Genomic DNA, 27,334 nt, shown 5'->3' with positions numbered 1-27,334 from the left:
CTATAGAAGAATAAAACGTCATCAGCATGCGCTAGTGGTTAACAAAAATACCATGTCTTTTTTACAGTCTATGGTTGAATCACACTTTGGCAGTTGTAGATTTTATGTTTCTTCTTTTAGAAAATATTAAATTAAAATTGGATAAAGGTGGTGTGGTGGGAGCTGTTTTTCTGGATTTAAGTAAAGCATTTGACACAGTAAATCATGAGATTTTAATTAATAAATTATTAAATTATAATTTTTCAATAAAAGTAATTAAATGGATAAGATCATATTTAACCGATAGACAACAGTGTGTTCGAGTAGATAATACAATTTCACAATTGCTTACTAATTCAGTTGGTGTACCTCAAGGTTCCATATTAGGTCCTTTGCTATTCAGTTTGTACATTAATGACTTGCCTGATGTTTGTTCACCTACTGTAAACTGCCAGATGTATGCTGATGATACAATCATATATTTGCATGCTAAAAGTAAGAAGCAAGCTGCAGAAGAATTATCAGCAGAAATGGATAAAATTACTAAATGGTTAAATAACTCTTGTTTACATCTAAATGTTAGTAAAACTGTATGTATGTTTTTTTCGAAGTCTGCAAATAGAGATCCGGACCCTGATGTTACAGTAGCAGGTAGAAGGTTATCAGTGGTTCATGAGTATAAATATTTAGGTATAGTACTTGATTCACAACTCACATTTAAAAAACAAGTTAAAAAAGTTGGAAATAGAATTAAATTCAATTTGGTAAATTTTAGACATATTAGGAATAATTTAACCACTGAGGCTTCAAAGTTATATATTAATGTTATGATTTTATCACACATGAATTACTGTTTGACCAGTTGGACACAAACAAGTGGGACTACTCTGCAATCATTAGAAAGACTCTATAAGCAGGCTTTGAAAATATTGGACAAAAGGTCTAATTCATATCACCATTGTAAAATTTTAACTAAATATGGGTTTTTAAGTTGGGAAAATATGATTAAATTTGCAGATATCCTACTTGTGTATAAAATTTTGCATGGTATGGCCCCACCTCCACTTAATGAATTTATTAAACAAAATTTTAACTTATCTACTAGAGCCACTACTAGAGGGGACTGTATAATACCTCATAGAAGAAGTGCTTTTGGGCAGTCAGTATTTTCTTATAGAGCAGTACATACTTGGAATACTATACCCATAGAACTAAGAAATATTACATCTCTTTCTTCTTTCTCTAAAATGATAAAAGGGTGGTTATTGGATAATCAAATATGTATTCATAAATAGTGGTTCTTTGTTTGTTTTTTGGTCTTGTATGTATTTTTTTGCTTTTGTGTGTGTGTTTACCATCAACCTGCCAGGGACTGCAGATGAAAATTAGCCAGAATGGCTAAATCTGGCACATTTACATAAGAGACTTGTTTCTTGTGTTAATTAATGTGCATTGTCCTCTTTTAAAAAAAAAAAAATAAAAAAAAAAAAATAAAAAAATGTGTGCTGAAAATAAAAAGGAAGCGGCAAAATAAGAATGGAAAAGAGCTTGAGGTAAGCGGTTTTAACTTTTAGAGCCGTGTCACGTTGATTTCATGTTGCATTTTTATTGGCTGGTCAGTAGACATAGGTCGTAGCAGCAAACACACTGTGCGTTGATCATGCTGAATTTCTGACACTGTCAGAAAATGATCGTAGGCTATCTTTGGTCGCAAGACTGGGAAAACGGCCAACTTTGAACCTCTCTCACTCTACGATACAAGACCACCGATTAAGAGCCACGATCACAGAAATTGCCACGATTGTTTCACGATGGCAATGTTTCATCTGGGACGGCCAAAAATCGTGCAGTGTGTCCTGGGCTTTAAGCTGTTAAAGCTCCGCCCTCTTCTGGAAAGGGGGCTGGGAGCAGCAGCTCATTTGCATTTAAAGGCACACACACAAAAACGGTGTGTTTTTGCTCACACCCAAATAGGGGCAAATTTGACAAGCTATAATAAATGATCTGTGGGGTATTTTGAGCTGAAACTTCACAGACACATTCTGGGGGCACCAGAGACTTATATTACATCTTGTAAAAGAGGCATTATAGATCCTCTTTAGTAAAAAAAAAAAAAAAAAATTAAGATGTTCTTAAGAAAATATTTGAGATAACTTCTTAAAATTTTTTCAAGAATTGCAACCTTCTTACAAACTTCTTAGAATTTATTTTAAGAATTTTCCTAACTTCTTAAGAAGGTTTTCATGAATCCAGCCCCTGGTATTTTTTAAACGCCTTCAAAGCACAACATGTATTCAACATCAGAAAACTAGATATGAATGTTTAAAATACAGTAATGCCTCCTCCAGTATTTGAGATGACTCATGCACCTCCTGAGATCCAGATCCAAAACTAGATCCATGATGGAATTCAGCCGTGGCTTTTCTATCCAGTTTTCCATTTACAATTTACATATAGACAGCTTGTTATTCTCAATTATTGTGAAAAAATCTAATGTGGCTTGATGAAGTGCAGCATCACCCCTCTAACCAAAACTAAAAAGAGCCAGTACAACATGACTTCTGATGACATGAAATCACAAAAACCCAGGGATTCACTATAGCAGAAGAACGACTCTCTATTGTTTCATTCTGTGAATCTATGTTAATCACAGGGTTCAAGCTTGGGCAACATTACAAATATTTTAACATTTCCTCTAAGCCATTGTCTATGTAAACATGTCCTTGTGAGCATTTCAAACCACAGGATTTAAAATAAGCCCTTGTGGATTTTTCCAGCATGTGATATAGCTTACAAATTCCTCTCGTAATAATTCAGAGAGAGTTTTAATGGTCTTCTCCATTTTAGTTCATTATCGCGGAGCTCACCTCAATAGTGCGGTAGTACGGGTCTAGCAGGAGTTTGGCCAGCGCCACTATCTGAGGGGTGCGATCCCAGCCGTCTGAGCAGTGCACCAGTACGGGCCTTTGGTCGCGGTCCACGGCGTTAACAACGAGGAGAGACGCCTTGAGCAGGAGGGACAGATGCTGCAGCCACTTTGTGCTCTCCAGAGCAGATAGCCAGCTAAAGACACAACAAAACTCACCATTACACACTTACATCTAATGATTACACTTTAAACTGAAAAATGAACTATAATACATATATACACGAGCCTTTTTTGTAACAATGGGTTGCACAATTTTCACTCAGGGGCCTTTTTTTCGTACACGCACACATATACACATGCACACACCACATGATAAGATGCTTGAAACAGGTATTTTGAACGGAGTCTATTTATGTTCATTTCTTTTATTTTATGCAATCCAAAACTCTTAACCTGGCACCCTCCGTATCTCTCCTTCCTGCTCTCCCCGAAAGCTGCTTTTTCATTTTCTAATGGAAAGCATGAAATTACCCTAATATGCTGTATATTGGAGAAAAGCGCATGCTATTGTCAGGAGCAACTTGAATTACTTTGATAGAGCAAACAGTTGAAGGGTTACGGTAGAGTTACGGTAATATGAATAAAGCTTGGTTGGATGTGTCGGTGACGACACTCAGTTTAATAGGGTTAAAGCTACAAAAATTATTTAGTCAAGAGCAGTGAGTGATTTTTTTTTTTTTTTTTTGACAGCAGCAGGATTAGGCTGTCACTTTAAGACCTAAAGTCCGAATCAAATATAGTGTTACACATGTTTTATTTATTTTTATCTGTTTACGTTCACTTACGTACGACATAACCAACTGTGTTTACTAGGATACTCGACGAGACAGAAATTTTGTGTGCATTTGTCCATTCAAGTGCAAGAGAATGTAAAAGAGAACTCAATTCAGTATTTGCACGCTGTCTGAAACGAGGCTTTTTGTGCGCGTTTCGGATGTGTGCTCACACAAAACTTCTCACAAAGCGTGCAAGTAACGAATCAAGTTGTTTTTCGCATCTTTTTGCGCTTGAATATTTAAATGGGCAAGGCTTAAAAACACATGCAAATGTGATGTCCAATGAATATGTTGTTTTTTAGGTAAATTTCAATAAATGTGCAAGGCAGACATGGAAGAAGCTTTGAGTTGTGTATATTAGAGTATATCTGCATACTAAAAACCTGTTTTCCATGATATTCCACATTTGTGAAACAAAAACAGCTTTATGCACATCAGGAAAACAGCGTTTATATCTTAATGGAAAACTGAGAGAAGGACTAAAGAAAGTGGTTGAAAAGTGTGGTTGGTAAAGGTCAATATTCATTATAAAAGTTTTCCAACATGGTCAAACGCAGCCAAAGCAAACTGACATTAGTCAAGGAAACAGAGTGCAGGTAACCGGAGGAGACATTCAAATAATCATTCCCAGGAGAAACATGAATCAGAATCACGTTTAAAAGGAAAATCAGCTTTTTATGATTATTACGACCTCATGCAGAGAGACATTTACAATCAGAATAATCAAAGGAGGGAATTAAATTTTTTTCCCTCTCAACAATTCATGTCTGTTGCCTAGAAACGCAGCTCTTGGTCAGAGTTTATCATACTGACTAAAAAGAGAAAGTGAGAGAATGAAAGAAAAACAGAAAGAAAGTAATTTGGAAGACTTGCTGTTGACTTTACAACAAATAGATGTGTGGAAATGGCGTGGATGGAAAAGGAAGCAAATACGAGCCAGTGCTGGAAATCACAGGCAGAGGTGCTGTCAGGGAAATAACAATAGGCGGAAAAATAACAAAAAGACGAGCTCCTGAAGGAACTAAAGCACTAAAGTGCTTCTGCATTTGAACCAAACCAATTGGCTTTAATAAAACATTTGATTCAAAGCAAAGAAGCACTATGTTGACCGGTGTTATTTTAGTATTAGTTATATACTACTATAGTATATATAAGTTTTAAGATTAAGTTTTTCATCTTTTTCCAGCTTAGTTTCGATTTTTTGTTTACAATAACAACACTGATGTTGACTACATTATTAGTTAGTCCTGGCTGGAGTTACAGGTTTATGATGTTGCAATGGACACAAATAATGATAAACATATATCATAAAACCTCAGCACTCATAGGAGGTCTTAAAAAGAATCAATATCAGAATCAGTTAAAGAATCAATATTTTGAATATCATTTTACATTTTACTTTCAGACAGATTAAGAGGAACATTTTTGGTAGGCCTTAGATTTGAGATAGATCAATCAAGCTTTATTGATTTGAACAGGTTAGAAAAAATGTCCCTAAAAGGTCGAAATACATCAATAAACAAAGAGACACATTGTAACCGCAGTAGATGTTCCCTGGAAGACTTACTTGGCTGGATCGGGCATTTGGGTGCAGAGGAAGCGCAGAGACTGGAAACTCTTGCGGATGGAATGGATGTTGGCCATACCCATAAACACCACCTCACAGTTAGGGTAGTACTCTACAGGGGAGAGCAACACGCCATTAATGGGGGGGGGGGGGTGGGGGGGGGGTCTTGTGTTATTGTGATTATTAAAAGAGCATCTATGAGAGAGTACCTGGGCATTCACATCCTCCACCTTTGGCTCTGTTGGCTACGGCAGCAGCGTATGACCGGGCGTCCAGGATCAAAAGCTTTCGAGCTTGGATGGCCAGTGTCTCCACCTCTGAGCTGTTAGTCATGGATGAGTCTATAGAAAGAGACAAAGAGGAGTATTGGTATAAAATAAACATGTATGCATAGATCAAGTCACACAATACTCAGGAAATTTAAGATGATATTTAATTGAAATTCCTCTAGAATACTTAATTCTAATTGGTCAGCAGCCATTATCACACTTTATCAGCCAATCAGTTTTGAGAAACAAAACCATCTGCTTTATAATCTGAATTAGGGCGTGTCTATACAGTATTCAGTACTGACCAAAGTCCACATCTGAGAGGTCAGCTCCGTTAATGTACTCGCGGGAGAAGGAGCCATTGGAGACGCCTTTACAGGTGCTGCTGTCCACGGCACAGGCTCTGGCGATGGACTGCACCAGGTGCTCATCATCTGCATTCCTCCAGCCCCACCAGCTGACCTCAGGCTGACCGCAGCGAGCGATCACTGCCCCTGTGCTCTGGTGCCTGGGTAAGAGAGGTTAAAGACCTGGACTATTAACCTGAAGGTTTTGGCAGTGCTGTAATTGATAACTAAATCTATTAAAAATTGTAATCTGTAATTGAAACAAAGCTCAAATAAAATAAAATAAATATATAAACATAAACAAACTATAAATATTAAACTTTAAAAAATCTGAAAATGCTGCCTTGGTAACTAACTGTAATAAAATAAGATGAAGTATTTAAGTTTAAGTACCAAAATTACTAAAATTATAGCACATAACAAAATTACTCAGACTTAAATGAAAACTAAAAATATAAAAATACAGGCCAATTCAACATTTTCATAAATAATATAATAGCATATAAATAATAGTAGTATATAATAGTATATAAAATAACTGATTCTAGGATCCTAGGAAACTTGACCAGGTACAAGCTACTTAAAGCAATTAAACAACAGTTTTGAAAAAAAAAAAAAAGCTACTTGCTACTAATATAAAAAAAAAAAAAAAAAAAAAAAAAAATGACCGGAGTGCACCTATGTCTGAAAAAAAAAAAAAAATCAGCTCACTAGGTTTTGGAACGATTTTCATTCTCCATGCTTATAAACAGATGTGGCTGACTGACCTATAAACCACGGCCGGAATCCTCTTCCAGGAGCGGAAGGCCGCCACATTCTCCAGCTCTTTATCAGTAATCCAGGCTGGAACCAGCAGCAGTTGAGGGTAGCTGGAACACAACCTGGCAGTGGCAGGGGGCAAGCAGAGGGCACTGTGATCAGAGCAGGGCATTGGACTGAATGATGCCTGTCTAAAGTCATCTGAGCTTGCGCATGGCCCTGAACAGACCCACTGAGCGCAGCAGGACAGGGTTGAATGTCCAGGACTCTTTAGATGTTTTTAAACTCAAAAGAGAAACACTCACTTGTACTTGTTGTTGATCTCAGATACTCTCCAGGCGTTCTGAGTGTCGAAGCCCATCCGCTCCACCTCGTTATGGAAACGTGACGTCACATGATCACCTGAAAGATAGCGGCAAGTGAGAGGTTGAGATGAATCCTGAAAGTAAGGAAGAAAAGGATTTCGAAGGAAGAACTAGTTACAGGACGGGACAAATTTAGAGAGGTTCTTTGTATATCTCTTTAAGATATTCAAGAGAATCTTGTTTGAGGACTCAGTAGGTGTTAAAATAAAATCAAGAGATAAAATTTGTGAGACATCCAGGCACACAGGCAGATAGTACCTGGCCTACACAGATCTCCATGCTGCTCCTTCTCTCCTGTGTACAGGTCCACGCACCACGCGTGAAAGGCGAAAGAAAACAGCTCCTCTATCCGGGACGGAGGACGGACCGCTGCGCTCAGCCTCTTCAGCCACTCCTGACACTGCTCAAATGTTGAAAACTGACACCTGTCAAAACACACATTAGATCTACTGCATCAGAGAGAAACACTAAACAGAATGAAAGAGAACATCAAATAGAGGCAGAAAGACAGACTGGGCTGACCTGGATTTCTGCAAAAACTGGTTGTAATAATTTGATTGCATCTTCAACTAAGTCACAATAATAGTTAAATACATTCTGCTTCAAAATAACACTAACAATGATACATTTTCATAGAAAATGAGATGAGAGATAGATCATGATCCTCCAATGATTCTGAATAGACAACTAAACAAAATAACATGTAATTTACTAGAGTTTCTGACAAAATGTTAATTGCTGCAGTCTATTTTTAAAATATTGAATTATTTTAATTATTTTAAATGAATGATTCAATGACTCACTCATAAAAACTTCACTACTGGATGAATAAGCGTTTTTGAACAAATCTCTTGAATGAATGATTCAATAATTTTTTTTAGTCACTTGTCGTTACTACAGTTACTTTCATTCTATTTTGATCACTACTGTAGACATCAGTCTTTATATCTGAAATTTGATAATATGAATTATTGTAAGACAGAAATAATGATACTGTGTGGTTGAATAGACTGTTTGTGAAGCTGTTTCATACAACTGCTCTCTCTGGGTCTGGGATTTTTAAAATTATTTTAATATGTTCCTTGAGGTTCATGTATCATATTTATAAAGTTTTTGCACAAAAACAAATATATATGCAAAAAAACTATTATTTTCAACCTTTTTATTCTGATCCTCGGACTTAAATGACACGTTTTTAAGGGGCGGCTCCTTTAAAGCTCGTCAGTAAACGGCCACTGTTATTATTGGCTAATGTCATTGCATAGTAAACATTATCAATGCCCACTCGCAATTGCACGTGAGAAAGTGTTTTGAAAACATTATCCATATAAAACCGTCATTTGAGACAAAGCATTATGAAATCATTTACTTACAGTTTGCTGTTTACTTACGGTTTGATTCAATACAGATGGCTGCTCCATCTTTCAACAAAAGTTTCTTTGCAAACTCTCAATTACACTGCGCCTCGCTGGCAAAACAAAATGCTCCGAACAAACATAATCCTTCAATGCATACTGGGATGCCATTAACAAGAACCATCCAATTGTTTCTTATGCAGAGATCCTTCTGAAATCTGTACAAAGATGCAAACAAGCTGTTTTCCCAGTGGCGCAACGAGACGAGCGACAGACACCCGACTCTGAGATTGTGGGTTTGAGTCCCGTGTTGTACAACTTTATGGGGCAATTGTGGACTTGTAACTCAAAGGTCACGGGTTTGAGTCTCAGTACCAGTAGGAAATGTAGATGGGGGAGTGAATGATCAGTGAATTCTTCCACTCTCATTACCCACAACTGAGGTGACCTTGAGCGAGGCACCTAACCCCCAAACACTCCCTGGGCACCGCAGCAAAAATGGCTGCCCACTGTTCCGGGTGTGTGTTCACGGTGTGTGTGTGTTCAATTCTCACTACTGTGTGTGTGCACTTGGATGGGTGAAATGCAGAGCACAAATTCTGAGTATGGGTCACCATACTTGGCCACACAAGATGTCACACACGTTTAGACTGTACTTCAAATGTTCTATCACTATTCCATTTGTCCAGTTGTCGACAGACTCAAGTGCATGAAGCATGTCAGAAACTGAACACACATCTGTATTATGTATCCAGTGTCAGTGATTATGATGGGTTCCATTTGCTTTTGACATGATGCAACGCTCACAACCAGTGTAGCAAATGTCAGCCGTAAAGCGACTGAATGTCAATGGGCGGGGCCTATGGTGCGATGGTGTATAACTATTCGTCGATGTCCTGCTCTAGAGGAAGGCATATGCAAATGTATTTTCCAGTGTGATGTCACAGGTCACCCAATATCAAAACGAGCTGTTTTTCAAGCTTGATTAAATTTGTTTGTAATGAGGAGTACGTTTTAAGCTATAAAACTTGAAGGCTGTTTTAATGGTACAAAGACCTCTTATATGTCAAGCGATCAAGGCAAATTTGATTTTTAATGTCATGAACCCTTTAAAGATTATTTGTGTAGCTCTAATAGATAGATAGATAGATAGATAGATAGACAGACTCACCTGACGACCTTGCAGTCTTTGCAGGTAATGTGCAGTTGGAACATGTCCCGACATTCTACACTTTCTATCAGCTGCAGGGGAACCTGGGAGAGAAAGAGGCCGATTAGACATTCAGACATATTATTTTTCCACAACTGGCACTGTGAGTCTCAGCACACCACACAGAGCGACTAAACCGGAAGTCAACATTAACCCGCCCGATGCTAATGATTAAATCAACCTGCTGAATCAATCACATTGAAAGTTTAGACATGGGCTTAGAGTTTACAAACACGGTTAGTGATTAGCGTCTGCAGCTTATTTCAGACAAACTCATTCTTTGTTCTGCAGCTCAAGTGTTGAACGGCCTGCATGCCAATCAGCTTCAATCAAGTATGTGTGTTTACTGCGTGGACAACATTGCAACAAAAATGCAGTTCCCCTTTAAGCTCTGGAACTTGCGCGTGATCACGCGTTGATCGCATGCGAGTCACATCTGACCACGTCTCTCAAAACTGCAGCTCGCAACATCATGCATACAGACAGACCGTTCTGTGGTTACTTACTGACACCTCACACGAACAATTCTGTTCACAGAGACAGAGAAAGAGAGGGAAGACAGAATCACGAGGTGGACGTGTACACTGCGAGTTTTGGCTCATATGTGATACACACATTCCTGGGCTGCGGTTTAATTCTACCGTAATAATCTGACCACACTCAAACATTCCTGGGGCGCTTGTTAAAGGGTCAGAGAACACTAAAACACATTTGTGAGATATTAACTGATCCATATTATGGATGGAACTGGATGGCTAACTAGTAAGTTAGTGAAATTAACTACTGAGATTAATATTTTTCTCTCCAAAACATTGTGTTTCTAAATGGAACCCCTTTAAAGCACCAGCAATACAGCCATTAAAACAGTGCTTTGGTAACAAAGTCAGGTGTGTGATCAGCGCATGGACAAAAAAGTGATTTGTGATTTATCAGCTGAGTCAGAAAGCTGAAAAATGCTGCCTCTGCAGGCAGGATATGTAACGAAGGTAGGAAGACAACAAGGAACGAATCCAGTGATTGTACCTTCATCTGATCAGTTTTTGAAGGCAGCATGGATGTATCCTTCGCTGCCTTTGATACCCTACAATCTTGTGCGTTCCATTCCATGAGCTAAAAGGTAAATATAGCATCTGAAATTAATGGTTGGTTTGTGTGTAAATGTACATTTTTTACTAACTTTTTCCAATTTTGATGCCATTTCAAGCTATAAATTGCTATTGCACTAATTAAATATTCGCTTAGTTATCACCAAAGCTCTCTATTTTGTTGTAGATAATTAAACCGTTATGCTGCCTCAGAAGTTTGTCCAAAATCACTTTCCATATGGTAACACTTTACAGTAAAGTTTCATTTGTTAACTACTTGACGAACTAAGAATGAACAATACTTCTACAGCATTTATTAATCTTGGTTAATGTTACTAATAGTAATAAAGTTCAGTGTTTACTAATACATGATTCAAATCAAAAGTTGTATTTGTTAACAATAGTTAATGCGCAATGAATTAACATGAACAAACAATGAATGACAGTATTTTTATTAACTAACATTAACAAAGATCAATAAATACTGTAAAAAATGTATTGCTCATTGTTAGTTCATGTTAGTTAATAATTAATAGTAATTAATAACAATAATTGTATTTTACAGAACAACAGGATCATTACAATACTTAATCTTAATTTCTTTAATTTCTTGAGCTTTTATTTTGTAGGAAAACCACAGGGAGTGATTTATAAATGATTCTCATTACAAATTTGAGGAGATGGTTGCACATTGATCCGAGCCACTGAAAACACCAGATCATGAGCTGCTCCATGCATTAAATAAATATATTTGAAAAAGCAGCCTTTTTATTTTTTTTTTAAGGTTTTACTCTTCAAACAGTCAGATAAAACTTTTTTTCCTCAGATTAACACAATTCACGTTGGTCATACTTGGCTTGGAAAACATGGAAATACATATAAATATGGAAATATTGTGTATAAATATGGAAAATCATCCAATCAGAGTTTGAAGCCTTTGCTCTAAATAATGTTCCCGTAATTACACACAATCCATAAGGCATGCCAAGTTCAACTTTTAAAAACATGTCTCAAGACTCCTGCAATCTGTTGTGCTCCATCAATTTGTGCCTTTTTCAAAATTGTGTTGAAAAAAAAGACACTTTAACGGTAACAACTCACATTCTCTCAATCTCCTTCCTCTTTCAAGTCCCACACTGTAAGCTTGCTCTTACGACAGCTCAGCTGCCTCACTAGCAGGCCAGTAGTCACACACTCACAGTGTCAAACACACACACATCACTCTCACTTCTTCTCACGCACAACACACTCCCTCTTTCACAGGCACATAGAGAGCGTCACACTCATTTACTCTGCTGAATAAGTGACTGTCACAGATATCAAATGATGAATCAGCACTGAGCTGATCACCCACAAGCCACAAACCCAGCTGCCTGATCGCATATAACCAGCAGAAGAGCACCGTTCAAGGAATATTTTGGGTTAAACATAACAGTCAAACTTAACATTATCTGTGGTCCACTGTTAATTATCACAGACAATAATCTTGGTAATTATTTTGTCTCTCAGTTTGTAGTGCTGGTGCACTTACAATGAAAGTATAACTATTAAGGGATAATGTGCAGCCAGACTGTCATTATTGCAAAATGAACCCCAACAGAGATCAGGACCCTAATGTAAAATGGTTTGGGGTGGAGTGGAGTGTTTGGAAAAAAAAAAAACTATTGAAATCATATTAGTGGCACATAAATTACACACTTCATCTTCAATGTAAGCACTTTAACAAAAATGAGCAGCGCATTTCTGCTTTTAAACCATCTAGTACACTGTCCCCATAGACTGCCATTGTAAGTGCATTACTGTAAATGCCATTTATGTGCATATTTACTAACTTATGACAGAATGCCAGAACATTTTCTGCATTTAACCCAAAATACTCCATCACTCCTCTTGCGGACCATTCCAGCAGTAGTTCAGTAACAGGCAGCTCTGTGTGCTACACTGGAATAAGCAGGTTTCTGGATCGTGACTGCTGGTCTATGAGAGGTAGAGAGGTATAGCAGAGCAGATTATTAGTATGTAACCAGAGCCTTAATATAGTGCCATGTTGAAAGGATGGGGGTGGACGATCCCAATCAAAAAGCCACTGCAACCATGGCAACAGACCCGGGAAGAAACAGTGAAAGAGAAGAGCTAATAAAGACAGACCTGTTCGATACACATACAGGGTGACTGCAGCCACTGGCCAGTGTTAGAGTGGCTGATGTAACTGTGGCTCTCTGTCCCTACATACCCTTCACTTCATCTGTGGGCTCTAAATTTAGCAGCATGCCATGCACCACATAAAAGTGTTTTTCAGTGACCACTGGGCTAGTTATATCGTACGCCATACATCCACTACAGCACAACAGAGTTTCACTCAAGAAACGCTGAGCTGAGGGTGAAAACATAAGAGTCACACTGCAAAAAATATGAACCCAATATATTTCCACATATTAATGTGCCCCAGATTGAACTGAAGAGATTTGGTGTGATTTTTGCCATTCACACTGTCAAATATACACAAAACAATGCTGTGTTGCATGGGGGAAAAAAATCATATTTGGGCCACATTCAAGTTTTGAAGTCAGATGTACTTATAAAAACCAGCTGAATTACAAGAAGACCAAATGAGAAAAGGCCCGAAATGCAAACATTGCTCAGTTTTGTTTGATTTGGTTCAGATGCAGAAGATCTGTTTATTCCACTTCAATTGCTTAGAGATGTAAATTGTTCATTTCTGCTTGTTTTATTATCTCTGCCAAGTAAGTTTTATTATATTCTGCGAAGGACAAAGAGCTCATATATTTGTGTTTAGCAAACTCTGGCAACAACAGCTCAGTAAAAGTTTAAAAAAAAATAATAAATACTTCCCAGACTCGTATCCTTAGCTACAGACTATTAAAACATCTATTTGTAGTTCAAGTAGATCTGGTAATAAAAAGCACATTTAAAAAAAAAAAAAAAAAAAAAAAAAAAAAAAAAAATCACACTCACATTAACAACAGACTCTTTGAACTTGATGTGCAGGCGGTAGCTGGACATGGCGATGACGGCATCTTCCGCCCTGCCCACGTACTCCGTAAACTCTCCATGCAGCTCTGGGAAGGGCACCTACAACAGATGATAATATCAGAAACGTCTTTCCAACATGTTAACATAAGACCAGAGCAATTATTTATTGATATTTATAAATGCTTGCCAAAAATATGAGGTATTTACAAACTCAACACTTTGAGGAGAAAAATACCATTCATGTGTCTTCCTGTCAGGGGTGCTAAAAACAAAGGCTGTTTCAAAACCTAGTGAGCTCTCTCGCTTTCTATGGTCTACACATCATCAAAACAAAAATTGTACCTCATAATTAAATGATTTGAAACGCTGTTAACAGTCAGTCATGGGTGACAAGTGTCACAATGCTTGTTGCAATTCATTCTAAGAGATAAAAGTAATGCAGTCTTAGATTTTGACCAAAAAAAGATAATTTTACTGCCTAATATTTGGGACAGGCTACACATCACAAGAGCATTCATGATGCCAAAAATTGTTGCCTAGGTAGACAGCTCAATAGTTTTTGAAGCAGGGATTAAAGGTGAAGAATGTACAGTAGTTTCTCTGACACTAAAGGCACCTAGCGGAATTACAAAAATACAGCATATTTTGCAAATGCCCCTTTGCGCCTCCCCCAACTCAAACATCACAAATACAGCTCTTACAGGCGCTTGTGAAGGCATGTTTCAACAGGTAAATGTAGGCTATTTGCAATAAAAGGTCCAACATATTAGGAATACTTTTAGCTGTGTTACGATGTGTCACGAGTAAGCAATTGAGTAGGCTAATAACACTCTGTGTAGAGTGAACATGAGTGTCTTGCTTATAATAAACCCACCCAACGTATTTGCACCGGCTGCATTTTTTAACAACGTGCAACAGATATTTGATGCCGTTCAAACTGGACACATCAAAGTAAACCTTATAAATGGAAACATTTGTCTTTCTGGACGAGTGCATGATAATGTTGTAGTGAAGCGTACATTGTAGTGCAACCGTGTCACAATAACCCATTTAATCTTTGAAAATCTAAATGCAAAATTTGGCTTGCACTCCTGTAACCAAAACTGAATGTCTTTTCAGCTTGTAATGCATCAGCCATGGTTCCACAGCGGATAAACACTCTCTGGCTCCGCCTGCTACAGTAGCCACGCCCCAAGCTGTTACTATAGGTTGAGCTGGAAAGAGATTGACGGATCTGAGCGGACCGCTCTTAATGTTCTGATGGTGTCTGGGGGATCAATGTTTACACTTTTGGGGGAGATAAATCCATGAATGGCTTACTATTAGTAGTCAATGAACAATAGACTGGGTTATATACTTCACCTGTAAATTTCCTCTCTTGGTCAGAATCAAATAATAGTTATATTAATGGTCCCACTACACCCTAATAAACATCATTCATCTTGGCAGGGGTCTTGATCTCCGCTTACCTGAAGATCATCTTCCTCCAGGACAGGGGGCTTGCGAGGGAAGATCTGATTGGCCTGGATGCACTCCAAACTCTGCTGCCCCTCCTCCTCCTGTCAAGCAGAATATGGATAAGAAACGTACTGCATTATACTCTATTGTGAAATACCATCAGGAATAATGTAGCTAAAAAATTTAATATATATATATATATATATATATATATATATATATATATATATATATATATATATATATAAATTGGCAGGGAAATGTGCCAATTGTAATGAAAATAATATATATTAATATAATATATTATATAATAAATGCTGAACTCATAAATTACATTTATATTTACATAAACTACATTTATTCTTTTTTTCAGATATGACCCAGACAGGTTTTCATTATTCACTCTACTCTACACATCATTTTTCTTTTGCTGCAACAATAGAAGAGTGTGGGAGCCTCTTTATCAATGGCTAAACATTTGACATCACAAGTTATAAATGTACAAACTCCTTTTCCAGCCTTATCACTCCCGGGGACCAAAAGCCAAACTGTTCTATGGATAAAACATTGTTCATGACTAAACCTCTGATTAAACGAGTGATTATCTAAGCTAAACTGGGGACAGAGTCATCATAGCATTTCTTAAACCAATACCATTTTTGGCTGGGCTTCAGAGCAGCAAAACATTTGTAATGGCAAAAGTAGTTTGCCAGGACTTCCTGCTCTGAGGTCACGTTAGCTATTTCTGATATAACAGGCACTCCTGTAACCGATACAGTAGCCGGCTTTACTTAAGACTCTCACAGAACAGGGTTATAGTAAATCATGGCCACTACTATCACTCACACAGACGCCAGAGACAGACGCTTAAACATGCAATGCCAGTGAAAGGTTTGGACACGTCTACTTATTCAGATTAATAGTAAAGTCATCAAAATAATGAAGTAACAAGAGAAAGTATGGGAATTACGTAGTAACCAAAAACATTAAACAAATAAAAACTGCAACCTTAATACATAAGTGTCTAAATGTAATTTCAGTGCAAAACATATTATTAGAGTTGTGTCCTGCGTTCAGCAAGAGCTTCATGATTCATGACAGCGATGAGCAGGGCATAAGTCGTTCCATTCACTTCTGTATGCAGGAATGAGAGGCTACGGTCCGCGGTAGCCTTGAGAGTTCAGATTGGCAGAGAATGTTTGGACTCAGTTTCCACAAATAGGAGAGTCTCTGTGAGAGAGGGCAGCTGTGTCGCCATGTTGTCTAGCTCAAACACAGGAGTCCTCAAAGACAGAGCGATCTGGTTGTGCCATAAAATGCTGCCCAGTCAAAGACAGGAGTGTACTGAATGAGATGTGCACCAAAGAGGTGTGGTTTTGTATAAACTATGTACCCTCTATCTATCTATCTATCTATCTATCTATCTATCTATCTATCTATCTATCTATCTATCTATCTATCTATCTATCTATCTATCTATCTATCTATCTATCTATCTATCTATCTATCTATCTATCTATCTATCTATCTATCTATCTATCTATCTATCTAATGTTCCATCCATCCATCCACCCATCCATCCATCCATCTGTGTGTGTGTGTGTGTGTGTGTTTGCTGGATCAGCAGCATTGGCGTCTGTGTGTAGCGCTGACAATGGCCATCAGCACGGCTCAGTAAACACACTAGAGGGGCTGGGCCCGGGGCGGCCCACTGTGGGCACAGGCAAAGAACCAGACAGAGAATTACAGGGCACAGACGGGCAGAATAGCAAACAAACAATAAAGTGCATAACTCATTAAGAATGTGTAAACAAACACATCCATCAGAATTCGCACATAGAACGAAGGCATTTGTTAAACTGTCTGACAGTTCAGCAAACAAGAACATGACGTACACTTCACTGAACACAGACATATACAGACTCAAACATAAACAACACAGTAAATGATGCCTCTGTTGGATTCTCTCAAAATGAAAGGTTCATAATAAAGCTTAGCTTTCAGTTACAGTTATTTTACCTTGTTTAAGGGGTGTTGTTAGTTATGACATGCAGCAGAGTGGATAATATCCCTTAACAATGGTAAAATTACTGTAATTTAGAACTCTTGCAACTGCAAGAGCAATATGACATAAAAGTCAAATGTTCAATAATACATGTATTCATTCATTCATAATACAAACTGTAGGATGTTTACAGTTGCCAAGCAACTAATACAATGTGTATTAATATAGAAATCAATTGCTGTTCACAGATGATGCAACTATCATCTATCTTAATGCGTCTAACAGCTGTGAACGTATTTCATCCCATCAGAATTTAAAGCCGGAACGGTTTCATAACGAGCAGCACACGCTGATGACACTAGCACACATCTATCCATTCATCCTCTGTCTGTCTGTCTAAAGAGGGCATTGATCTGCGCTGAGACAGCAGTCAGGAGGGGACTTTGACACTGTCTGAGTGGCGTTCATTTCAGCTGATTAAAAGCCTGAGAAATCAATGAGCAGTTTCCGATTCAGCATTTGAACCAATGCCTGGGAGTCAAGCGCAGGGAAAAAGAGAGATGTTAGTGGTGTTTGTTTACCATAGCCCCGGTGAAGGAGTGCGGGTGCAACACTGTCGTGTCTTCTACCTCTCGTCCGCTCTCTCTCGCAGACTTCAGTCTGTACGAAGAAAAAAAAAAAAAGAACAACATTGTGAATATCGTAATGTTTTGAATTTACTTTTAATTTGTCTACTATGCCATGTATTTAATTTCTCGATCAGTTCAAAATGTGAATGTCAATGAATCAGTCCAAAATTTTGATTTAAAAACGTGTTTGCATCCTCACTCAAAATGCTCATGGTCTCCATGAGGCATTTTTCATGTATTAATATTTTAGTACAATATACATGTGGGTAGATATTAGGGGTGGACCAGTTATCGGCACCGATATTAAGCATTTTTATGGTCATCTGTCATTTTCAAAACCAATTTGCCGATAAAATAATTTAATTTGTAAATGCGCTATTTGGCTCTGATGCAGCCACCTCTGTCTGAACGCACCACTCTGTGGCCTAGAGCAAGCTCCACCCACCACCCATCTGATTTGTTGGGAGTCGTGAGTCTGGCCAATCAGTGAGGAAGGCTAAAGACACGGAAAGATTTGCACTCACACACTGAAAGCACTTGCTAACTGGAGTTGCTTCAGTGATCACGCATCAGTTGTCTCTCAAATGTAAGGCAAGAGCAGACGTTGCTGAAGTTGCAATAAATCACAATCCACTATAATGAAGTTGTAAAACACCTCAATATAATCAAGGGATCGCGCATAATTCTACACATTCCCACAGGTTTCTCGATAATTAAGCGGGAAATTCCAAACATTTATGCACTGTAGCATGTAGATTGAATCCAAACAGATTATCAGAGCAGCTCAGTTATTTTAAAACTTTAAATAACTAGTTTCACAAACAGTTTGAGTGATTCAGCGGTACAGAGTCTCCCTCTCTCTCAAAATGCGCAAATGACTTCACATCCATAGTATCCACATTGAGTTTGCTCTGCAAGCGAGCCGTACGCTGCAATATTAGCACGCTTTTCTGACAGTTGACGGAATTGGAACTTGCACGTCATTTTAAGTCATGCCAATTCAAAAATACAAGCCATTTTAAAGCATAAAGTACTCGCGAGCTCTTAAGAGACGGTCTTCTGTCAGCGCGCTCTCAGCCAATGCACGCGCACACAGGACATAGCCGCCTTTCAAACTGCTCACAACAAATGTCAGATTGAGTTATTTTTCGTGACTAAATGGAAATGTTAAAATGCCCATCCTGGCGAGTATACACGTAAGCACAGTACTATATTGCTATAGATCTTTGCCTTTAAACCTGCTACTGTCTACTATTGCCTGTCACAATCAAACAACAAAAGAAAATCTTTAATAAGGATTAATCTATACAGTTATACATATATTGGATTATTTTTATTATTAATATTATTAACAGTTCTCAGAATAAAATATATATTTAAAAGCATTTAAAGAAAGTTTATGTCAGAGCCATTGTTATTCTTAATTTTGACATTAATTTTCATTTTTACACCAAGCATATTGGTTCAAAATATTGGTTATCGGTCTACTTCATCTGTAATAATCGGTATCGGCATCGGCCCTGAAAAACACATATCGGTCGACCCCTAGTAGATATACTATTTACTTATTACGTATATTGGTGTATATAAAAGAATATGATTGAATTATTTCTAGTGTTAATTTACTGAAAAACATGGCTTAATTATTTTTCACTAGATTTTTAGACCATTTTACTCCTTTCCCTAAAACATTTGAATCTACCTAGCAATAATGGCTGTTTGGTTGAAATTATGGTTTCCCAAGAAGCTATTTCAGAGGAAATAAATAAATACTGAGATGTATACCAGACATACTCAAAATGCAAAAAACACCAATCCCTAATTCATACACACCCACTAGAATCTTACCAAACTGCTAAAAACAATGAGGTGAGGTTTGTTTTGGACGATCCCACGCTGGTGCCGTCACTCAGTGTTATGACATTGAAACCTGGGGAGAGGGGAGATGAAAAAAAAAAACATGAGACCATAACTTTTCAACCATCACTCTCCATTCCAAACAAACATTGCATAACATCTCTGACAATACAGCTTTTCACGCTTTTCACAGCAGGTACTCTGTGGGCAAAGGTGGGCAGAGCCGTTCATGCATGCTTGTAGGGTGAAATCAAGTCAGTGAAGCATGTGGTTGAGTCAAGATCTCTGAAAACCACAATGTACACAGCCATTCATCTCCAGAGTCAATATACTCATCAGGAACAGAAGGTTTATTGCCGATTATTTCAGGCTGCTTAATCACAACTGATTAGGGTTGAGAATCGAAAATCGATTCAAATTCTGAAATCGGATGTTTAAGGTCAGGAATCGAATACTTGTTATAAAATTAACATTTCTATTCCTCTTATTGATTCCTTTATGTGCATTTTAATATGACTTTAAACCATTCAAGCGCAAGAAGAAGCTGTTTTCTGTGCTATCTATCTATCCATCTATCCTCCGCCTCTCATACTGAATAGTGTGCAATACTGAGTCCTCTTCCACATCTTTTTGCACTTGAATGGACAAATTCACACAAAAAATGCGTCAAAATATCCTCAAACAGTCGGTTATGAAAAATTCACTCACTGTTCTTGACTGAATACATTTTGTTACTATATTTTTAATGTATTTTATTTATAAAATGTAATGTTATTTTACATTTGATTACAGTTTCTGTATCTGAACACCTAAAAATCTTAAAACACTATTTCAATCATTCAATCTTTGTTTAGTTGTATTTATTTGTGCGAATGCTAATTTGTTTATTTGTTCTTTTTTTAATTACTGTTTACTTGTCTTTAATAATGATTGAAATGTATTTGGGTTAGTTGTTTTTGCTACAGTATTTTTAAACCATAGGCAAAAGTTCATTGTGTAAGTGTTCTTTAGCCTGTTGATTTTTTTCATGATATTCAGCTACAATGAAATGTTTTGCAATAAGACTGAATGATATCTAAGATTTAACCTTATTTGAATCAAAATTAGGAATCAATAAGAATTGGAATCGATAAGAAGAATCATTAAAATTCAAAAGATACCAAACCCTACAACTGATTGACACAAAGGCTTTTCAAAGATATAGCATACCACTTATTGACCGGCAAAAAGTTAATTTCTTTTAAGAGAACACTAGCATATGGATGAGCTCAAAACTAGACATGAAACAGCCACAAAATTTCTTATTCCAAAAAACTGTAATATCAAAGTTTGCTTGGAAGAAAACAAGAAAAACTCTGTGATAAGAACAAATACCCCAGTAGTTAATGTACCTAAAACACACATGAAGAAACACCATTATGTTATTGATTTCTCTTCTCTGGAAGTGTATCAACCTGCAACACCAACCGGTTTTTACTACCCTTCCTATGAAAGCCATCTCTGAAGATCTAACTAAAGATGCATAAAGAATGAGATGATACTGTTCCGCAGAAGATAACAAAACCCAAGTTGTCATAGACTAAACAGAGCAGCAGTAACCCGTGTCATGGATGAGACAATTTCAGTGACCCTGTGTGTCTCCTGAGAGTCATATGGTATGAGTTTAGTTGGTTGATGGCCAGAGGGCAACAGCATCCCTACGCAAAAACATTCAAACACACGCTTTCAGTGGAGGCCATATTGAAGCCGTCTGGAAACTACTGATAAAACATATCTTTAACAGGCAAACGCTCATGTTTACTACAGCCGATGGGTCCGTCTTCAAACTGATTGGCCCTTTCAGTGTTTTACAACTGTACTTCAGTCTCATGATCTGAACAAATGACTGTTGACAATGTGGAATTACATTAGGCCTGGGCAAAAAAAAAAAAAAAAAAAAAAAATTGGTCGATTCGATATTGATTCACAAAAGTCACAAATTGATCTTTTTTCCATATTTATTTCAGCAAACACCGAACATAGTATCTTTATATTTTGACGATAATCTTATTACTAGTGTTCTCCACTAGATGTCATTCTCTTATTGACCTTGCGCGATGGCGGGGAGATGCGCCTTTCGGCTTGAAAGATGTTCGAGACAACTGAAGGAACTGTCACTGTCCCGATCGGGCCAGTGCTGCATGGTCACAAAAGTTTATCATTTGCAAGTGTTTTCAAGCCTTGCCAATTTAAACATTGAAGCACAAGAGGTTGCACACTGTGAGAAGTTTTGTGTGCGCACATCCGAAGCACACACAGAAAGCTGCAAATAATAAAATGAATTCCCCTTTCACGTCTCCTTGCGCTTAAACGGACAAATTCACACAAATTTATCTCAAAATGGCCACATTGGTGAGTATCCTAGTAAACAGTAGAGAAAGACAACACGTGTATTATTATATCGGATCCGTGCTGCTCTTAAAGTGACAGCAGCCTAATATTCCTGCTGCTGTCTATGTTTTTAATGTTAATCAAACTACATATGACAACAACAAAAAAATCACTCACTGCTTTTCACTGATTAACTTTTTTGTAACTTTAATAAGGATTATCCTTTAATTTGTGCAGTGAAAATTATATGCAGTGTTATTTTACATTTGATTACATTATTCAATTTCTGTACCTGAAAACTACTGTTAGATCTACCAGAAAAACCTTAAAAGCACTGATTATCTTTGGTATTTAAATTGGAATTAAGAATTGTTAAATTTCACTGGTATCTAAAATGAACTTTTTTATTACAATACAGGGATACATGTGTCAAAAACAACAAAAATATTAACTATTTTATTCATTTATTATCATTTTTTTGTGGTGGGGCCAGTGAAAATTGAATCACTGAATTCATTGGATGGATCGAATTGTAAACTGCGAATCAAATCAAATCGAGATCTTGTGAATCGGAATCGAACTGAATCGGGACATCTGCATTGATACCCAGCCCTAGATTACATGAGTACATGCGAACTGTTCAACAAGTCTGTTAGGGTTAGTTTTTAGTTTTGAGCATTGCCAAACCATTTCCATACTGGCCCATATCCAAAAGCATTGTTTCAGGCCCCATATCAGTGTATTCAGAAACACCGGCTTTCTGGAGAATTCTCCACTTCAATTTAGGTCAACTGAGTGCAGGTGGACAGAAGAATCATTCAGTATTTTTTCTGTCCATCTCAGGTGTCGCTCTTACTGTCCCAAAGGTCGATCTGCTTTGTGTGTTCTCATTCCTGAACCACCGTTGGGAATGATTCGGTTTCATTTTACTAAAAAACACCAACCGACAGCTACCTTACACTGTTAAAGCAAAATACACTCCTTATTGTCCCATTTTAATATCATAGTGCACATAAACAAACACATAAACACATAATAAACACATTTATAATTTGACTGGAATTGTCATATTTTTAATAAATAAATAAATTAAAAAATTTATTTTTTGCATGCAGTCTGTGAGGATATCTATAAAATAATAATAGCAACTAGAGCCATTTCTTAGTGTCATTATTTTGTGGTACACTCCATTTTTCTTTCATCACATTCATTTCAAACTCAAAACTTAGCAACTTTCATAAAGTATGATTTCATTTGCGGTGGTGCTGGAGATTCAGCAGAGGAGGGAAATAAACACAACTTGCAGCAACACAGACGGGAAAATATACAATGGCCCAATCAGTATTTGGACACTTAAAATGCCTGAATGAATGCATAATGATTTTGAATTGACAACCCTTTAGTGGAACATGTCCATTCTTTGCTAGGACACCAAATCACCAAAGATTGAGACTTCAAAACTGATGAAAAAAAGTGAAGCTGAGTGAAAGCTTCTGCAGCAGAAGGAATGGCATTCAGGCATCTTTTAGGATGGCGTAATTGTCCAGATACTTTGTGGGTGTGCTGAGCTCTAAATCAACTGCAGAAACAGATGTTTATCATTATCTCTCTCTCAGCATTGCTGGAGTTCATTCATAAACTCAACCACTCGCCCTCCTGTCACTCTGGTTTACTATTGATCGAGTCACTGAGTCGGTGACTGCAACCACACAATCATTCAGGTTTTATCATGCATTCCTGCTCATTCAGCAGGCTGAGTTGACTTTTAACCAGATGCATTTCATTCCAAAGTCACACCATGAGTCAGATCGACCACACATGAGAAACCCAACACCAAAACATGAGCAGGAGAGCCAAAGGATCATCTACCAGCACCACGAGGATCTGACAGAAACACAAACAAACCCAACACATGCCTCTCTGCAGCAAGCCTTACTGAAAATTACCATGGCAACCACAGAATACCTTAGTTACTGCAGTAAAACTGTGTTCACTGGGTATAGAGTGCAACAGGAATTAAAAATCCCATTCAGTTTGCTGGAAACTATGGTCTCCATGACAGTTGTTGTTATTACTGCGGTAAAACTGTCTACTAAAGGCTTCATGCATGAATGAGATGTCATAATTTATTAAATGAGTATTACTGATATGTTATGGTGAAACATTAAGCATCATTGTCATGATGCCATAGTAATCAGTCTCCACCAAAATACCATAATTATTACAGTTATTGCTCCATCTGACCTCATAATAATTACAGGATCTCCTCCAAAAAGTGAAGCTTTCAGAACATATACTGTAGTAACAACAACAACAACAACAACAGTGGTATCTGTTATTATGCTGACAACATAACAGTTATTGCTACAAAAGTAAAACCATTGTCATAAAAAGACCAGAAAATAATGCATTATGATGTATTCTAATTCTAATGCTTTGTTTGAGTCGCTATAACATGGAAACCATAGTTTTCACCTCACTACTACAGTAAGTGTTTTACATCCGTTTCTTTTCTTTTTCTTGACAATCGTGGCAATACTAATTGCGTAAAGCTGGTTACCATGGTGAACTGTTGTAAGGCGCTCGCGCTCGGTCTGTCAGTCAGTCAGTCGCGCGGCGGCTGTTTCACTGACTGGAGTGTGAGCGAAGTAACCGACAAAAACTGAGCTAAAAGGCCGCACTTCTACCCCGTCAGCGGTCAAATGTATATTAAACCAAGTAAATAGCACAACACTCAAAACTGCGGTGATGTTTCACTGCTCATGTGAGGCGTTTTTGACATTACTCCTCAGCCGAGGCCCGTTTCGGTGTCTGTTGTTGTTGTTGTCGCGAGCGGAGGGCGGACCCCTCAGATAAGGCCTCAAAACACACCAAAAAACACCCGCATCCCGGGCCAAAACCACTCAACTCACTCACCTGAGGGCAGCCTGCGAGGCAGAGCGGGTATACGCTTTCTTCCGAGTCGCAGGAGAGGAGATTAACGATGAAGAAATCGACAAATTGCACCTCGTAGCCATTTGCAGAGTCGGCCCGTCCCACTGTGGAATCCCGTCGTCATCGCAGCCTCACCGACGTCAGTGCGTCATGACGCAGATTGCGTCAACACGTTCGAACGTGTTGTGGGGGAGGGGCGGATATGTAAATACGCTTTGAAGTTGGTGTCGTAACCGGTTGTTGTAGCCAATGAATGAGTATAGATGAATAAATAAATTATTACAGACAACGGAGACATGAATTTGGCACAGAACATGTTTGTATTCAAGTATGTTTAAACCGCCGCAAATCAAACTGACTTTAAATGAGAGTGAATTAAGAAAACAAGTTGATTTGAACTTCACTGGGAAGACCGGGGCTAGTTGTCACAAATCCAGGGAATATTTTTCAGGATTATTTTGAATCGGCTTCTTTCTGTATACCTACCAAAAGATGTCACAGAGAACCTTCTGTTTATTTTGCACCAATTTGAGTATATTAATCTGCTGGCAATTTAATATTTTTTTTTTTTCCCAGCTAATTTTAAATGGTAAAAATTCATGGAATGGCATTTATGCAACTGGACTTGTTTGTGAATGTGTCTGTAATTTAAAGAGTTAGTTCACCCCAAAATAATTTTTTTCTGTCATTTATTACTCACCATCGTGCCGTTTTACACCCGTAAGACCTTCGTTGATCTTCGGAACATAAATTAAGATATTTTTGTTGAAAATCCGATGGTTCAGTGAGGCCTGCACAGGGAGCAATGACAATAAATCATAAAATTTATATAAAGCGACGAGAATATTTTTGGTGCACCAAAAAAAACGAATTAACGACTTATATAGTGATGGCCGATTACAAAACACTGCTTCAGGAAGCATCGGAGCATGAATCAGTGTATCGAATCATGATTCGGAGAGCCAAAGTCACGTGATTTCAGCAGTTTGGTGGTTTGGCACGCAATCCAAATCATGATTTGATACACTGATTCATGCTCCGATGCTTCCTGAAGCAGTGTTTTGAAATCGGCCATCACTAAATAAGTCGTTATTTTGTTTTGTTTTTTGGCGCACCAAAAATATTCTCGTCGCTTTATAATATTAATATTGAACCACTGTACTCACATGAACTTATTTAAATATGTTTTTAGTACATTAATGGATCTTGAGAGAGGAAATGTCATTGCTCCCTATGGAGGCCTCACTGAGCCATCGGATTTCAACAAAAATATCTCAGTTTGCATTCAGAAGATTAACGAAGGTCTTACGGGTGTGGAACGGCATGAGCGTGAGTAATAAATGACAGAATTTTCATTTTTGGGTGAACTAACCCTTTAATGTTACCAATGCTTTGTTAATGTAAAGCCTTTTACCATGAACATTACTTGAATCCTGATTAGTAAAATACAGTATGAGGTGTAAAAAAACACACAGACAAGAAAAATTTATACAATGATGTACTGTATTCAATAATGACTTGGTACATATGTGATTAAAAGACACATGACATTTATTTGTCCTCTCTTTAACAACCAAAGCTTTAAGTGCTCTGCCATAAGGTCATGGGAAATGTGCGCAAACATTGGATGGAGGAAAAAAAAAAAAAACAGTCTTTCTGCGCAAAAGAGGAACAACCAAACACAGAGTTTTGCCTCCCGCTTGTGTCGAATTCAATCTCATACTCAACACAGAGCCTCATTTACAGTACAAGCTCCAAACACACACATTAAATCATAAACAGAACTGACAATTAAGTTTTCAAGTCTTACAGTTTTTAATTCTTCAGTGAGGAAGATTTTAATTTTTAATATTCAAATAAACAGTGTTTCCGAGGGCTCTGGGATAATTCAAATACAAACACACTCAAGCACCAGAGATATTAAAGTAATCTTGTTTTGGCCGAGTTACTCATGACCACTCATTTTATTAAACTGGAATGGCACTTTCCACAAACGGTACAAAACAGGGCCTGAAACGCTTAACGAAATGAAGCCTTTTTTCCTTTTCAGCAAATAGTTGGTCAAAGGAGGCACTTTACCTTCATAAAATGTTTATAATCATCCTCAGGAGGTCAAACTACATTTTATATGAGCTTCTTAGAGTTATATTTATTTTATGAGGTCTTGCAACTCTGTTGTCAAAATACGGGAGATATGAATACAAATATATATAGAGAGAGGTATGTATATCAGAGGTCTTGATCTTCTCATGCATATATATATATATATATATATATATATATATATATATATATATATATATATATATATATATATATATATATATATATGTTGTCAGAATTATGACATTTTTGCATGAGAAGATCAAGACCTCTGATATGAGAAAGACCATTTTAAGGGGGTATAGAAATGTGATATTTTTTAAATGGGTGGTTGATTATGATT

General features: G+C 37.5%; 1 protein-coding gene across 9 annotated transcripts in view; it reads right to left on the bottom strand.

Annotated features, from left to right (window-relative positions):
* mtmr3 (myotubularin related protein 3) overlaps positions 1–25,043 on the bottom strand; it is a 36,881-nt gene extending 11,838 nt beyond the window's left edge. For 3 of the 9 annotated variants that reach the window (XR_007187689.1, XM_048211383.1, XM_048211384.1), the window contains exons 1-14: positions 24,871–25,042; positions 19,576–19,657; positions 17,680–17,758; positions 15,105–15,194; positions 13,618–13,734; positions 10,063–10,083; positions 9,518–9,600; positions 7,250–7,416; positions 6,932–7,028; positions 6,635–6,748; positions 5,826–6,028; positions 5,461–5,592; positions 5,252–5,363; positions 2,847–3,042 (exon numbers count right to left, since the gene is read on the bottom strand). Coding sequence is in view for 8 of the 9 variants with exons in the window: in XM_048211383.1 (XP_048067340.1) it covers positions 2,847–3,042; positions 5,252–5,363; positions 5,461–5,592; positions 5,826–6,028; positions 6,635–6,748; positions 6,932–7,028; positions 7,250–7,416; positions 9,518–9,600; positions 10,063–10,083; positions 13,618–13,734; positions 15,105–15,194; positions 17,680–17,682 (1,335 nt within the window). In the remaining variant the exon portion in view is untranslated. Of the gene's footprint in view, positions 1–2,846; positions 3,043–5,251; positions 5,364–5,460; positions 5,593–5,825; positions 6,029–6,634; positions 6,749–6,931; positions 7,029–7,249; positions 7,417–9,517; positions 9,601–10,062; positions 10,084–13,617; positions 13,735–15,104; positions 15,195–17,679; positions 17,759–19,560; positions 19,658–24,870 lie in introns of all 9 variants that reach the window. The other 6 variants (XM_048211380.1, XM_048211379.1, XM_048211385.1 and 3 more) reach the window with 6 other exon arrangements.
* Between the last annotated feature and the right edge of the window lie 2,291 nt (positions 25,044–27,334).

The sequence above is a fragment of the Megalobrama amblycephala genome, linkage group LG12 (genome assembly GCF_018812025.1).
Source record: "Megalobrama amblycephala isolate DHTTF-2021 linkage group LG12, ASM1881202v1, whole genome shotgun sequence".
Taxonomy (NCBI): domain Eukaryota; kingdom Metazoa; phylum Chordata; class Actinopteri; order Cypriniformes; family Xenocyprididae; genus Megalobrama; species Megalobrama amblycephala.
This window is presented reverse-complemented; position numbering and strand designations above follow the sequence as displayed.